The sequence below is a fragment of the Mauremys reevesii genome, linkage group 16, assembly GCF_016161935.1.
Source record: "Mauremys reevesii isolate NIE-2019 linkage group 16, ASM1616193v1, whole genome shotgun sequence".
Classification (NCBI taxonomy): Eukaryota; Metazoa; Chordata; order Testudines; family Geoemydidae; genus Mauremys; species Mauremys reevesii.
Window position 1 is genome coordinate 2,623,651 of NC_052638.1, and position 16,462 is coordinate 2,640,112.

General features: G+C 51.5%; 1 protein-coding gene across 4 annotated transcripts in view; it reads left to right on the forward strand.

The window, feature by feature from the left end:
* The window catches only part of GLG1 (golgi glycoprotein 1), a 208,108-nt gene that overhangs the window by 172,654 nt on the left and 18,992 nt on the right, over positions 1 to 16,462 (forward strand). For all 4 annotated transcript variants that reach the window (XM_039502848.1, XM_039502849.1, XM_039502850.1 and 1 more), the window contains exons 18-22: positions 715 to 807; positions 1,318 to 1,455; positions 2,897 to 3,020; positions 5,348 to 5,490; positions 5,682 to 5,783. In XM_039502848.1, the coding sequence (XP_039358782.1) occupies positions 715 to 807; positions 1,318 to 1,455; positions 2,897 to 3,020; positions 5,348 to 5,490; positions 5,682 to 5,783 (600 nt within the window). The remainder of the gene's footprint in view (positions 1 to 714; positions 808 to 1,317; positions 1,456 to 2,896; positions 3,021 to 5,347; positions 5,491 to 5,681; positions 5,784 to 16,462) is intronic.

Sequence of the window (16,462 nt, forward strand, 5' to 3'; positions counted from 1 at the left end):
CAGCGCTAAAACTTTAGTCGCTCAGGGCTGTGAAAAAACACCCCCCAAGCGACAAAAATGTTAGCACTGAAAAGCACCAGTGTAGACAGTGCTTCGTGGCTCCCGGCGATAAAGGTACCACCCCTCGTTCGGGGTAGTTATTTTTAATCTCCAGGAGAGCTCTCCCCGGCGATAAAGCATGACTCCACTGCCCATGTCACGGCGCTGCCGTGGCCGCACTGTAATGTGGGCAGTTGTAGACACACCCTAAAACCCACGGCCAGCTGTAAGACATGACCATGTCTTGATCTGCTACGTGGATTTGCAAAGCTGATTATTCACTGGCTTTTACCACTTGCCCTGACCAGGATAATTCAGACGTAAGATCAGGTAAGCATGAAAATGAAGCTGGTGAATATACATACGAGACAGATGTCTGTGACCGGAACAAGAGAGCCAGATATTGTCAGTCCTGCAAGGAAAGGTAGCCAGTGAAAAGTACCCAGAGTGGGATATGCATCCAAGATAGTACCTAGACAGGTGACAACTCAGTGACCTTTTCAGCACTGATCATTCTTACCCACTAGATCCGCGCTGAAGACTTCTCTTTTGTGATACTTCAGTGCCTCCTTTGTCTGCTGTTGTGAATATGCTGTAGTTCCTGGATAAAACACTAATTGACTTTTTGCTTGAGTCAGCTAACTGCTTGTTTTCCTGGGTCTACTTATCTTATAGACGGAGGATATTCGACTGGAACCAGAGCTGTATGAGGCTTGTAAGAGTGACATCAAGAACAATTGCCCAAATGTGCCCTATGGCAATGCACAGGTGATGGGCCTTTTAACTATTTCCATGTCAGTTTTTCACTGCACATAGCCCATTTTTGAAGAACGTCCTTGTCTTACCAAGCACACAGCATTAGACTTGCATTTTGGAGTATTTTCCAACTTTTGTGAAGATTGGAGCATTTCAGTGTCCAGCTCTTTCTGCATAATATCAGAGCACAATGTGGCAGTTGGTTTATCCTTGTACCGAGGCAAAGTTAGCAATTTGTAAATCTAGTTGAATAGGAAGGTGTCATGACCATCTTATTAAAACTAACAATTGGCTAGCTGAATACAACCTGCTCTACAATACAACATTAGTGAGATATTTATTTATTTATTTGGGGGAGGGGGAGTTAAATTCCAGCCTCTGATGCCTAGGATTTAACAAGTGCAGATACTTGAAAATGAGCCCACAGGAGAACACCAAAAGTATTTCTTGACAAAGTATAAGGGGGAGGATTTTCACCACCGGTGTGCCTTTCTCAACTGTTGTCATACTGTCTTGCTGCAGATTATTGAGTGTTTGAAGGAAAACAAGAAGCGTCTGAGCAACCGGTGTCACCAGAAAGTGTTTAAACTGCAGGAGAATGAGATGATGGATCCAGAACTAGACTACACACTCATGAGGGTCTGCAAGCAAATGATCAAGGTAATAGTCGCACGCTGACCGGTGAGAGGATAGATTTGAGACCACAGGGAAAGTTAACTCACCTAGAACTCTCAGGATATTTATGCTTGACACAAGGCAGGGGGGAAAAGATTGGTTTTATTTAAAAAAAACAACCCACAAGTTCTTTATTCTCTACAACAACTTCTTGCCAAAATGGCTGCTTCAGACCATGCTGCTTTTTACACAACATAATTAGGTCCTTTTTTGACTTATAACCTTGAATCGACATGAGTGTTCTTTCAGTGATCTCCTCTTTCAACTGCAGTCCCTGCCCCCAAATGCCATTGTGTCCCATGATCAAGGTAGGCTGGGGTACAAGCAAATCTGTTGCCTGGAGTATCAGCTGGTGTTGGGGGAGAAAGGGAGTTGGTGTGCTTGAGTTTTTGATAGAACTTAGATCTAGTCTAGTCTGCTGCTGCACTGGATCCCTTTCCATCCAAGGAAAATGCAGATTGATGTAACTCTTTCAGTTCACTGCTAATACAGCCTTTTATCAAGTGACAGATAAGGCAAAATCATACAGCTGCTCTGGCCACTTGCAAGATTAAACCACCCTCAAGCTCAGAATGCTGACACCTCCTAGTCAGGAGACAACATTAAACACTAATAAACACTTTACTGCATAGCTGGAGGAGCACCAGGGCACTGCGTTAACATGGAGAGTTAATAAAACAGTAACCTGGCTCCATTAATGTCTGACTGTAGGGCTGGTAATGGACCCAGGCTTTAAAAAAAAAACAAGCATAATCAAGGCTAGTGGAAGGTTACCACAGCACGGAAGCCTCAACTACAGCTCCTAGAACTAGAGGCCCTGCAAGAGCAGGATCCACCAGAGCAGTGGTTAGTCTGTAGAGTGTTGGTCAATCCATTGATCTAGATGGACGATTTTATTATCTCTGTGCACTACATTCAGATCTCCAGTGCTCCTTAAATTGCACTGAGCACTGCCTTAGTGTTCTGGGGTCCTGCACAGCACCTGTTGCACAGGGCAGTGACTTGAAGGTGCGATCATCAGCTTCCGTTTATTCCCGTTTCTGGAGCAAACAGGGACAAAGAAGAAGATGGGTATGAGACCCAGACAGACATAGTGGAAGTTTTGCACCAAAATGTGGAATGAGAAAACTATGAATGGGGAAGCCAAGGTGCATCTGGCTTTGCTTGGTGTTACTGACATAGAGCAGTAAGCTGCAGCCTGGGACCTCAGTTGCTAGCAACTGCTCAGACCATGCTGCATAAAACAGTATTCCCCTCCCTTCTCTCCCCTGCCAAAGCAGAGGGTGAGAGGAATTGCTGTTAGTGGTGGGTATTGGTGAGGGAGAGTCAGGCATGGTCCCTCTTTGGCTTAGGCAGGTGGCTGTTTAGTCTCTCTTGTGAATGCATGACGTTTCATATGCTATAAAACCTGGGTTTCTCTTTGCAGAGGTTCTGCTCTGAAGCAGATTCGAAGAACATGTTGCAGTGTCTGAAACAGAATAAGAACAGTGAGGTGATGGACCCTAAATGTAAACAAATGATCACCAAGCGACAGATCACACAGAACACAGGTACCGTGGCCTCCACTTCTCTTTTTTTATCCAGGGGAAGGAGCTAGTTACCTGCCTGGGCTGAGGAGTGATCTGCACAGCCTTAACTGCAGATACCTTCCCTTCATTTAATTCCCCTTCACCCAGTCTAAGGGTATGTCTACACTACCAGATTAGTTCGATTTAACTTAATTCGAATTTGTGGAATCGACCTTACAAAGTCGAATTTGTGTGTCCACACTAAGGACACTAATCCGACTTTGTGAGTCCACACTAACGGGGCAAGCATCGACATTGGAAGCGGTGCACTGTGGGAAGCTATCCCACAGTTCACTGCTTCCAATGTCGATGCTTGCCCCGTGGGACACTAACGGGGCAATCATCGACACTGGAAGCGGTGCACTGTGGGAAGCTATCCCACAGTTCCCGCAGTCCCCGCTGCCCATTTGAATTCTGGGATTTCCCCACAATGCATGCTGGGGGGAAAAATGTCGAGGGTGGTCTTGGGTAACTGTCATCATTCAACGTGCTTTCGGACGTCTCAAGGGGAGATGGAGGAGCTTACTGACTCGCTCAGATCTCAGCGAAACCAATATCCCCATTGTTATTGCAGCTTGCTGTGTGCTCCACAATCTCTGTGAGAGCAAGGGGGAGACCTTTATGGCGGGATGGGAGGTTGAGGCAAATCGCCTGGCTGCTGATTACGCTCAGCCAGACAGCCGTGCAATTAGAAGAGCCCAGCGGGAAGCGCTGTGCATCCGGGAGGCTTTGAAAGCTAGGTTCCTCAGCGAGCAGGGTAACCTGTGACTGTTCAGTTTCTTTACAGAGAAGCTGAACTTGCCCCTGCTTCAGTTACTGTTGACTTTCTTCTGCGGTTACATACCCCGTTCACCACGTTTCCCCCCTTCCAACACACGTTTAAAAATAAAGTTAATGGAACATTGTTAATTAACAACGTTTTCTTTATTAATGAATTCGCGTTAAAGGGTTGAAACAGGGATGCAGACTGTGGTGGGTAGGGTGTGCAGTGATGTTAACACCGCTTCTACACTCGAGGAATGATAGGCTCCTGCTCCTAGAGCGGTCTGCAGTGCCGGACTGGTTGTTTCAACGGAGCCTGCCATCCCTCCTTTTCGGGACTCTGTGTGCGGGGGCTACGTGACCTTGTGGCGGGGGAGGACGGTTACAGATTCCCCTGCTGCGTGGCTCTGTGGTCCGGGACAAGGACCGCTGCATAAGTTCTGTAACCGCCCTCCCATGCCACAAAGTCACGTACCCCCCACCCACACAGAACATGGAAAACACCTCCCAGACCGACCAGGGTGCCTACTGACTGCACTGTGTGTGTGACCTGCTGTTGATCCTGCCCCCGTGTCTGTACCCTGGTAAAGGTGACTGTCCTATATTAACAACCCCCTTCCCCCCCCCCCCCTTTCACACACAGTCTTCTGTAGAAAAACTTGACGGAAATAGTAATTAACAGCAAACTACTTTTAATAATCAACTACACAGTTAGGAGATGAAACTGGGATTGGGGCTTCGGTGAGCCAGGAAGGGAAGGACTTCTCAACATTTAGGGAATGAGAGCCTTCTTGTATTTGTGCACTCTGCAGGGGTGCAGTGACAGTTTTCACGGCCCCTGTCGCCCCTCCTTCTTGTTACTTTGGGTGAGGGGGGTATGGGACTTTGTGGCGGGGGAGGGTGGTTGCAGATACACTGCAGGGGGGCTCTGTCCTCCTGCCTGCGGTCCTGCAGAACATCCACAAGGCGCCGGAGCATGTCAAATTTTCCCTGGGCATTTCCTGTGTGGCTGGTCAGAACATCCAAGCTCGGACTGCTGTCCAGAGCGTCAACAGAGTGGTGCACTGTGGGATAGCTCCTGGAGCTACTAAGGTCGATTTCCGTCCACACATAGCCTAATTCGACATAGCCATGTCGAATTTAGCGCTACTCCCCTCGTCGGGGAGGAGTACAGAATTCGAACTAAAGAGCCCTCTAGGTCGAACTAATTAGCTTCCTGGTGTGGACGGGTGCACGGTTAAGTCGAATTAACGCTGCTAAATTCGACATAAACTCCTAGTGTAGACCAGGCCTAAGAGCAAACAGTCTCTCCACCCTAGTTACTGAGTGTCATGTGATTATTGGTTTCACTTGTTACTTCGTTGTCAATTTCTACAAAGTAAAAAGTGACAATTTAGCTCTTTCAAACTGCTGAAAGACAGTGTCATCCAGAAGGAATTCCTACTGCAGATCCCCTTTGGAGCTCTGTCAGTTTGTTGTTGCATCTTTTGTTCCAATAGTGTGAAAATTCTAATGCGGTTCCTTTCCCTCTTTCCTCTCTTGGTTAGATTACCGCTTGAATCCAGTGCTCAGAAAGGCCTGCAAACAAGACATCCCCAAATTTTGCCAAAATATTCTGAGTACGGCTAAGGATGATGCAGAGTTGGAGGGGCAGGTCGTCTCCTGCCTCAAGTTGAAATATGCAGACCAGGTGAGTGGGGAAGGCAAATGTGTAACTATGATCTGCATAGAAACGTGCGCAGCAACTCTGATTGACCTCCATCCTAGTAAATTAGACTCACTTGCAGTGTGTATGTACGTAATCTTGTGCCAAGACAGCTGACTAGCAAAAATCAAGCTCATTATTTGGTTGGCTAATTGCTATCTTCCTCCTCTCAACAGCGTCTGTCTCCAGACTGCGAGGATCAGATCCGAGTGATAATCCAGGAATCTGCTCTTGATTACCGGCTAGATCCCCAGCTGCAAATGCACTGCTCTGATGAGGTAAGAGACGTGACCACTATGCCCCTTAGTTTAGTTGAAAGCTCTCCTCAGCAGCTTCACACTCAGTCTCACCCCTTTTTAACAAAATGAACCCTTTGGACAAGGCAGCTTAACTACTCAGAGCTAGTTCCAGGCTCTCTGTCTGCAACTTGCGCCTAGCACAAAATAATTGTATTCTTCTGCACAATCAGTATTTCTAAGTCAAGCTTTGCCTCTGGCATGCACATCGACACTGATACACTCATCATCATCACTTGTGATAAGCAGACAAGTTAATTTGTCCTTTTGAGTTTCCCATCAATCATGAGTGAACCATAGTAGCTGAAATCTGCTTTATTTTTTCCATGTTAGTTTAAGCAATGACTCATGAATGACATATTTCATGCCAGAGCTGTGTTTGTGCCAGTTTTCTTCACCCTGCTCATGCCTCTCTGACCTGGGTATCTCAGAGCAACAGGAGTAGGCATTGGGGTCAGTAGGGTCGTGGGAGGTGTCACTGCTGGCAAGGTGGAGGGAGAGAAGGAGAGACAGAAATTGAGTGAGCTAGTCTTTAGATGTTTTAAAGGATGAGTATGTGTCTCCTTGGAGATTTTGAGGGTTAAATTGTACAGCACCTCCTGCTCTCTTAGCTTTTGGTAGCGTCCATATGGAGGCTGAACCTGTTGAAACCCACAGTCCCTTGTTGATAATTGAACAGTTCTGAAATGGCTGCCACTTAGTTGTCTGTCTCTGTCTGTCTCACTCACACACACACACACACACACACACACACACACACACACACACACACACACACACACACACACACACACACACACACACACACACACACACACACACACACACACACACACGCTTTTAAATTCACTACTCTAGTTTTGGATCGGGGAATATGGGTCTGCTCAGAATATCATGGCATCTTAAACCTTCAGTATGACTGCTCCTGTAATCTGCCGCAGACATAGTACATGGGGTGACTGGGTGGCCAGCACTGTTGACTGGGCCATTAAAAGTCCTGTCGGCGGTGCTGCGGAGCTAAGGCAGGCTGGTCCCTACCTGTCCTGGCTCCGCACTGCACCCCAGAAGCGGCCAGCAGATCCGGGTCCTACGTGAGGGGGAGGGGGGCACAGAGCTCCACACGCTGCCCCCGCCCCAAGCACCGGCTCCACACTCCCATTGGCTGGGAACCACGGTCAATGGGAGTTGCGGGGGCAGTGCCTGCAGACAAGAGCAGCATGCAGAGCTGCCTTCCGCGCCTCTGCCTAGGAGCCGGACCTGCTGGCCACTTCCAGGGCACAGTGCAGAGTCAGGACAGGCAAGAAGTCTGCCTTAGCCCCACTGTGCCACTGACCGGGAGCTGTAAATAGTTTTTCTTTCCTACGTTAGTTTGAGATAAGCTCTGTAGAGAACTTTGGGGTTCTCTCCCACCCCATTGATGATATGCCCAAGGCACCAGGTTTTAAGAAATGTTTGGTCTGTCTCTGGGCCTTCCCAGTCAGCAGCAGCCAGAACACCTGCTCGTGTTGCCGTGGGAAACTCCTGTCCCCTCCACATGTAGTGTCCCTGCACCCAGGAGGTTTACTGTTGGTCTAGGTACTAAGGGCTGTTTCCATTCAGCCCCTTCACAGTGTCAAGGAGGTTCATGAAGGTGTTAGTGGTAGCGGGGGCGCATCTGTCGTCAGGGCAAGTCATTGCTCCCATACTTGGAGGCTGGTTGTCCTCACAGAAATCATGCTAGGAACTACAGCAGGGGTGGGCAAACTTTTGGTCCGAGAGCCACATCTGGGTGGGGAAATTGTATGCAGGGCCGGGGCAGGGGGTTGGGGTGCGGGAGGGAGTGCGGTGTGCAGGAAGGGGCTCAGGGCACGGGATTGGGGCAGAGGAGGGGTGCAGGATGTATGGGGGGGCTCAGGGCAGAGGGTTGGAGTGCGGGAGGGAGGGAGTGCGGGGTGTGGGAGGGGGTGCGGTGTGCAGGAAGGGGCTCAGGGCCAGGGATTGGGGTAGAGGAGGGGTGCGGGATGTATGAGGGGGCTCAGGGCAGGGGGTTGGGGTCAAGGTGCAGGCAGGGGGCTTAGGGCAGGGAGTTGGGGGGCGGGGTACAGGAGGGGTTCGGGCCCTGGCCCGGCACCACTTACCTAAAGCAGTCCTGGGGTGGCAGCGGTGCGCACTGGGGCCAGGGCAGGCTTCCAGCCTGCCTGCCCTGTCTCGGGCCCCGCGCCGCTCCAGGAAACACTGCGGCCCCTAGGGGATGGGGGGTGGAGGGCTCCGCGCGCGCTGCCCTTGCCACGCCTCCAAGTACCTCCCTCGAATCTCCCATTGGCCACGGTTCCCCATTCCTAGCCAATAGGAGCTGCAGGGTGCGGTGCTTGGAGCCAAGGACGACACGCGTGGAGCCCTCTGCCCAGGGGCTATGTCTGAGAGCAGTGCGGGGGCCCATGGCACCACGGGGGGCAATCCCGCAGGTCCAATCCAAAGCCCAAAGGGGCCGAATCCGGCCCATGGGCCGTAGTTTGCCCACCCCTGCTCTACAAGGAAGTGCTACACAGCAAAATGGAAGAGATTTTCCAGATGGTGCCAATGTCATCAGGTATCCCTGGAAAGTTCCCAAATCCTCCTTTTATTGGGCTATTTTCCCTCCCTGGGGATATCAGGATTATCGCCAGCTCCTTAAGGGTACACTTAGCAGCTGTTCGTGCCTGTCACCCCTGGATGGACGACTATATCATCTTTGCCCATCCAGTCCCAGGGTGAGGTGTTTCTCTGGTGCTGAAACCATCCCCAGCATGAGACCTCAATTTAGTCCCATCTAAATCCTCAATTGAGCCTGTAGACTCATGTTCTTCAGTCATTTTCCATGCAAGTTGTCCGTGTTGCCATTACCTCGGCAAGGAGCGGGAAAACTGGTGGCCCTACACAGCCCTGCTCTCCCTACAGTCTTCCGTAGGGTCCAGTCTCAAGAGCCCTAATTTCGTTCCCCTAAACTTTGTCGCCTTCACTGAACGTAAGAGAGGAGAATCTGTCTCCTCGCAGAGACTTTCTAAATGGATTTTGGGCTGCATCCTGCTTTGCTATGAATTGATTGAAACCCCTGCCAGGCAAGGGGTTAGGATACACTCAGCTAGGCCAGGTAACCTCTGTAGCTTCCCTGCAAGACCTCTGTCATCTTGAGATAAGCAGGGCAGCAACGTGAAGGTCTGCATATATAGACATATAGACAAGACATTACGCCCTGGTGCAGGCTTCACTCATTGGTATGGTAGGGTCCTTGCACCCGCCACCTCAGTGCATATTGCATGTGACTCACCTCGAGTGGAATACACAAAGGAATCATCACTTGAAGAAGGAGTTTACTTATCCTGTACAGTAACTGGCGTTCTTCTTGGAGTGATTGCTCATATCAATTCCAGTTAGGTGTGTGTGCGCACCGCGTGCACGGAAGTCGGAAGCTTTTTCCCTAGCAACTACCTGTTGGGCTGGCTAGGGAGCCCCCTGGAGTTGTAGACGGGTCGGACTCACCCCCGCGGCGCCTCCTGCTGGTGACTCCGGGAATTAGCTCAGTCCAGCGCTGGAGCGCCCTCTGCAGTCCGGTGATCCGCCTGCCCTCAGGCCCCCGTGTCCCTCCCTGGAACCGGTGCCCTCTTACATGGGGTGCTGCCCCTGGCAGTAACCCCTTTCTCTCTGGGTCGCCCCTCCTCAGGGAACCCTCACCCTCTATCCCCACCTTGCCTCCGTATTGGCTACTGCCAGTCATTGTCTAGCCCCACGCTCTGGGGCAGACTGCAGTATCAGCCTACTCATCACAGGCAAAGGGGTTTGGACCTGCTGCCTTGGCCTACCCCGGGCTGCCCTCTGCAACCCCCAGTACCTGTTGGCCCTGTGCTAGGCCGCAGCCTGGGGCTTTCTAGGCTGGAGCTCCCCAGCTCCTCAGCCTTTCCCCAGCCCTGCTTCACTCTAGGTACCTTGCCTATAGCCCCTGCAGCCAAGCCCTTCTTCCTCTTCAGGCAGAGGAAGACTGAGCTTCTGGCTTCCCTGGCCTTTTATAGGGGCCAGCTGTCGCTCAGTTTGGGGCATGGCCTCACCTGCAGCCACTCCCTCAATCAGCCCAGCCTTGAGAGCAGCCGCTCTCAAGCCCTGCCAGGCCACTTTTAAACCCCTCACAGCAGGAGCAGGGTCCACCCTGCTACAGGCGTTCTATATAAGACCCTGCTGGCCCGACCCCACTTCAGTTCCTTCTTACTGTGAGGGTTGTTGGAACCCTAGTCTCTTGTTTCTCAAGTGCTCCACTAATCCCTAGCTTTCTAGTTACCGTTGTTAGTTAATTGTTGATAGTTATCTTAGTGTTAAGTAGCAAAGAGTCCTGTGGCACCTTATAGACTAACAGATGTATTGGAGCATGAGCTTTCGTGGATGAATACCCACTTCGTGCATCTGACGAAGTATTAATCGTATTCACCCACGAAAGCTCATGCTCCCATATGTCTGTTAGTTTTGCAGATCCAGACTAACACAGCTACCCCTCTGATACTTAGTGTTAAGTGTTACTGTAGTGTTAAGTGTAATTTAGTAGTTGAGGGCAGTTTCTCATTCAATGACTGCCCTGCGGGGCTCTGGGGCATGCCGTCCCAGGTCTTCAAACCTTGCACTTCTTGCAACAAGCCCATGCCTACCGGCGATCCCCATGACTCCTGCTTTAGGTGTCTGTGGGAGGGCCATCAGACTGACAAGTGTAAAATCTGTAAGGCATTCAAGCCCAGAACAAGAAGAGGGGGAAATCTGACTCAAGCAACTCCTCATGGAGTCCGCATTGCATCCCTCTCGACGCAGGACCGAGCGCCTCAGTGCACAGTGCTCCCCCAGCGGTGCCAGCCATGGCACCAGAGAAGATCCCCGGCCCGCTTTGGGACCGACGATCTCCCAGGCCCCAGAGATGCCCGCCCCAGCACCGTTCCCACTCCCCAGTCACTCGAAAGAAGCAAGCCTTAGAAGGACCCTCCGTTAGGCCCGAAGCGGTCGCTCCAGCCCCAACTGAGCAAGCTTCGGACCAGGCCTCTAAGCCTGACAAGACCGCTAGGCCCCGGGGTCTGCTCATGCCAGCCCCGCGCAAGGAACCGTGCAAGTGGAATAGGTTACATTGCCTTTCACTCCAGATACCTTTGAGGCCGCCAGAGGGCTCATCGAAATGACAGCACCGGTGTCCCCCGACCCAAGCAGTGGCTCTGGCCTGAGTCCCGGTACCGTCCAAGGGCAAACCGGTGATGTTCGGACTGTCAGCCCTCAGACCAGCATCTCCACGCCGCTCTGAGTCCTGGCGCCTTTCGGCGTCCTGGCATCGCTCCAGGTACTGGTCTGACTCATGGCACCGGTTAGACTCGCAGTGCTGGTCCCGCAGCCCCGACCCTCGGAGCCATTCACTCTCAAGATCGCTTTGGCCTGCTGGAACGTGGTCCAGGTCACGTTCGGCAACCTCGCGGCACCGTTCGGACCGACGTCATTCAGAGCACCAATCCCTGTCCCAGCTGTCACCACAGCACCGGCCTGCGATTCGTCGCCGATCCTCTTCGTGGCACTGCTCCTCATCACAGCACTGCTCTCCAATACAGCATAGCTCATGGTCATGATCAGCTCCACGACGCCAATCTCCATATGACCCCCGTCTGTCAAGGAATTCGGTGCCCCCTTTGCTCCATTCACCCACCGCTCCTCCTTGGCCGTTGCGATCCCAATCTCCTTCCAGTGGATCAGGGAGAGCTTCAGGGGTTTTGGACATTCCCCGTCAGGCCCGGGAAGCCTCGGTCATGATCCCTTCCCCCTCCCCCCCCCTCCCCCCGACGCCCAACTGGCAACCTCAGTGGCAATTTTGGACCCCTTGGGCATATCAGGCCCAGGGTGCCCCGCCGTCGTCATGCTCAGACACCCTGCCTCTTGAGGCAACCCTCAGCTTCTCCCAGCAGAGGCTTGTATGGAAATGGGGGCTATTGCTGAGGAGGGAAAACTGGTAGCTCAAACCTCCCTTCAGGGTTTCCTTCATGCTGCGGACGCAGCTGCACACACTCTGGCATCCGGCATCACCATGCGGCGGAATGCCTGGCTCCAGTCTTCAGGACTTCCGCCTGAGGTGCAGCACACCATCCAAGATCTCTCCTTTGATGGTCAGGGCCTGTTTTGTGGAGCAGACCAATTCCCATCTACATACCTTCAAGGACACAAGAAACACTATTAAATCCTTGGGCATGCATACCCCGGCTAACCAAAAAAGCCATTTAAACCCCAGACAACCCAGCAACTCCCCTTCCCACCTAGACCCAGGCAGGACTTCTCCCGTCGGAGAAGCAGGTACTCTCGATGTAGACTGTCACGTCCCCCCTCTGGACAGGGTCAAGGACAATCCAAGCCACCCCCGGCCCTAAGTGCCCATTTTGAAGGTGCGCTTGAGGATGGACTACTAGCTCACACCCCGGACAATTATCCCTTTCTGAACCATCTATCCTGTTTCTACCATGCCTGGTCCCAAATTACATTGGACCGTTGGGTCTTCCGCACGGTGCAGATGGGATATTCTATCCATTTCCGCTCCATCCCGCCCTCCTGCCCTCCTTCCTCATCCCTCTTCAGGGACTCTTCTCACGAGCAGCTCCTCGCCCAGGAGGTACAATCCCTCCTTGCCATATGACCAGTGGAGGAAGTGCCTCAGGAGCTCAGGGGCAAGGGTTTCTACTCCCATTATTTCCTTGTCCCCAAGGGAAAGGGAGGCCTAAGACCCATTCTGGACCTCAGGGAGCTCAACAAGCACACTGTCAACCTGAAATTCCGCATGGTCTCATTAGCCACTGTTATTCCCTCACTGGATCCGGGAGACTGGTATGCTGCCCTCGATATGAAAGACACGTATTTTCACATTTCTATTACTCTGCCTCACAGAAGTTTCCTCCGTTTTGTGGTGAACAAGAAGCACAATCAGTTCACAGCCCTCCCGTTCGGCTTGTGCACAGCCCCACGCGTCTTTGCCAAGTTCATGGCGGTCGTGGCAGCTTTTCTTCACCGACACCACGTGCACGTCTTCCCGTACCTCGACAACTGGCTTATACGGGGCCGGTCTCACCAACAAGTCCGGTCTCAAGTACAACTGGTCATGGACACGTTCAGTTGCTTGGGCATCATGCAGAACGCCAGCAAATCTGTCCTCTCCCCTACTCAAACAATAGAGTTCATCGGAGCAGTCCTGGACACAACCCAAGCAAGAGCTTTCCTCCCGGAGGCCTGGCGCCTGGCTATAGCAAGCATAATTACCAGCCTCTGCAAGTTTCCCACCACAACATCAAGGCAGTGTCTCAGGTTGCTGGGTCACATGGCGTCCTGTACCTATGTGGTGCAACACACCAGGCTAAGACTCAGGCCTCTACAGATATGATTGGCATCAGCTTATTGTCTGGGCCACGACAGTCTAGATATGGTGCTCACGGTCCCAGAGCGCACACTCGACTCCCTACGCTGGTGGCTGGATCCCCGTATGGTGGGTGCCGGGGTCCCGTTCCATCCCCCTCAAACCACCCTGACCCTGGTTATAGACGCATCTGCCCTGAGATGGAGGGCCCACCTCGGGAGCCTGACAACGCAGGGCTTATGGCACAAAAGCGAGCTGTCATTACACATCAATATCAAAGAGCTCAGGGCGATTCGCCTTGTGTGCCATGCATTCCTTCCCCACTTACAAGGGCACTGCGTAGCAGTCCTAACGGACAACACCATGGCCATGTTCTATCTGAACAAACAAGGCAGAGCCTGGTCATTGCCACTCTGCCAAGGAGCCCTCCTTCTGTGGGAATTCTGGTTAGCCCACTCCATCATCCTTCAAGTCTCGTACCTGCCGGGTGTCCAGAATGTACTGGCGGACAGCTTGAGCAGGTTTTTTCTCACCCATGAATGGTCGATCCGCTCAGACATCATTCACTCTGTTTTCCGCATCTGGGGGTTTCCCCGAGTCAACTTGTTCGCTTCATGGACCAACAAGAAGTGCCCAGCCTTCTATTCCTTCCGCCTGGTCAGACTCGGTGAGGCAGGTGCTCCTGGAAAGTCGTAAGCCATCGACTAGGCTTACCTACGAGGCTAAGTGGAAGAAGTTTTCCAGCTGGTGCACTCAGCAGCAGGTGCTCCCGCTCCAGGCTTCGATCCTGTGCATCTTGGACTACCTGATGTTCTTGAAGGACCAGCCCCATGCCTTTGGATCCCTTAAGGTTCACCTCGCGGCCATCTCTGCGTTCCACCCAGGCGCGGCTGGGCGCTCAGTGTTTGCACACCCGGTCATACCGTGTTTCCTCAAAGGCTTGGAGAAAATCCATCCTCCAACGAAGCCACCCATGCCTGCCTGGGACCTTAACGTAGTCCTCTCCTGCCTTATGGGCCCTCCTTTTGAGCTGCTGGCCTCCTGCTCACTCCTCTATCTCTCTTGGAAGGTCCCCTTACTAGTGGTCATCGCTTCCGCCCGTTGGGTGTCCGAACTATAATAAATAAATATAAATAATAATTATTGGAGATATACCAATCTCCTAGAACTGGAAGGGACCTCGAAAGGTCATCGAGTCCAGCCCCCTGTCTTCACTAGCAGGACCAATTTTTGCCCCAGATCTCTAAGTGGCCTCCTCAAGGATTGAACTCACAACCCTGGATTTAGCAGGCCAATGCTCAAACCACTGAGCTATCCCTCACCCCAGATAGATAGATATGAGCAACACATCTCAAAGAACAAGTTACAGAAGGTAAGTAACCGTTTTTTCTTAAAGGTATGTGGTCACTCTCTGTAGTCCACCACCCACCCTCCTTCCCCTCTGCTTTGGATTCTTATCCGAAGGGTATTCGCCATAGAGGAGTAAGTGGAATAACTTATGCCCTTGGCTGAGAGCACGAGGAGGGGCAGGGCACAGGCCAGAAGATACTGTTAACAAAAAATCTTCTGGTCTCAGGTGCATGGAGCACATGCATACACATTGAAATTACACATAGAGAAAATACATCTCAAAGCTTTACTGTACGGGGGGAATAACTTTGTTTTTTATGAAGTCATCTGTTTGATACATTTGGACAACAGCACTTGTTTCTTAGTGTACCACAAAATCAAAGTCCATTTCTCCATGGATTGCAAACCTAGCAAGCATATTTTTGAGAAGATACATCTTTGTTGGTTTCTTTAAACAAGAATGAATTAACCAAAAGTTCTGTTTCAGGACACTCTGCAGATATTTCTCTCTCAGCCTTCTCCAGCAGGTCCAGCAAAATCTGACAATAGGGTTTGCCCTTAAATGCAGCTGTATTACTGGATCTGCAGCAATCAATAAAATTGTGTCTAGGTAAACATTGTTAGGCTGCCATAAGCTGTTAAGAAATATCATGCTCTCCAGACATGTATACACATCCTTTAGCAAAGGCTACTCTATGGGTTTGGGATAAAATGGCAGATAAGTTTCCACTCCACCACCACCCCACCAGTGACACCCATTGCAAATTATCCATATCTGAATTCAAATTACAAACCAAAGGGCTTTAAAGATTGGGAGAACCATGGAATGCATACAGTTGGCCAGCTAGTCATTGAAGAAACATTTCTAACTTACTTAAAGATCAAAACTAACTTTAAGAATATAAGAATGGCCATACTGGGTCCGACCAAAGTTCCATCCAGCCCAGTATCCTGTCTGCCAACAGTGGCCAAAGCGAGGTGCCCCAGAGGGAGTGGACCTAACAGGTAATGATCAAGTGATCTCTGTCCTCTCGTCCACACCAGCCTCTGACAAATAGAGGCTAGGGACACCATTCCTTACCCATCCTGGCGAATAGCTATTTATGGACTTAACCACCATGAATTTAACAGGCTTTAAAAGAGAACTGGATATAGTCCTGGCCTTCACAGCCTCCTCAGTTCCACAGGCTGACTGTGCGCTGTGTGAAGAAGAACTTCCTTTTATTTTTTTTAAACCTGCTGCCCATTAATTTCATTTCGTCCCCCCTAGTTCTTCTTGGAGTGATTGCTCATGTGTATTCCACAGTAGGTGTGCATGCTCATCATGTGCACCAGTGCCGGAAGTTTTTCCTTTACAGTATCCATACTAGGGGAGTGCTGCTTGTATATTGCACTATAAAGGGAGCCACACGCTCCCCCCACCCTCAGTTCCTTCTTGCCGCCAGTGAAAGTAGTCGGAACTTTGTGCTCCAGCTCTGCTGCAGCCTTTTCTTCTCGACCTTAGTGGTACCATTCGTGGATTGTTTCTTCAGTTGTTAGAGTAGGCTCAGGGACCCTTGACGCCGCCTGCCAGCAAGCGTAGGCACCGAGAGAGGCACCGGGGAACACTCCCCTTCGCGATGCAACTACTGCAGTTGCTCTCGACGGGATAGACGTCGTTCCTGGTCCACTTCCCGTTCACCTAGATGTCGCACTTGAGACCCCCCGTGATGCCTCGGCGCAGGGGCACTGGACCTCCCGACGCCGTCACGAGTACCAAAGCAGCACTTCAGGCGGGTACAGTTCCTTGACGTCGAGGTCCAGGTCCCGAGGGAGGCAGCATCGCAGGCACTGCTGTGCCTACTGCTCTCATGAGACAGTGCACTTGACGGGGACCTTGGCCTCGGCACCTAGCCACCCGTCCTCGGTCCGCGCTGCTCAACCGGAACAGATAGCGCCACCAAGCTCC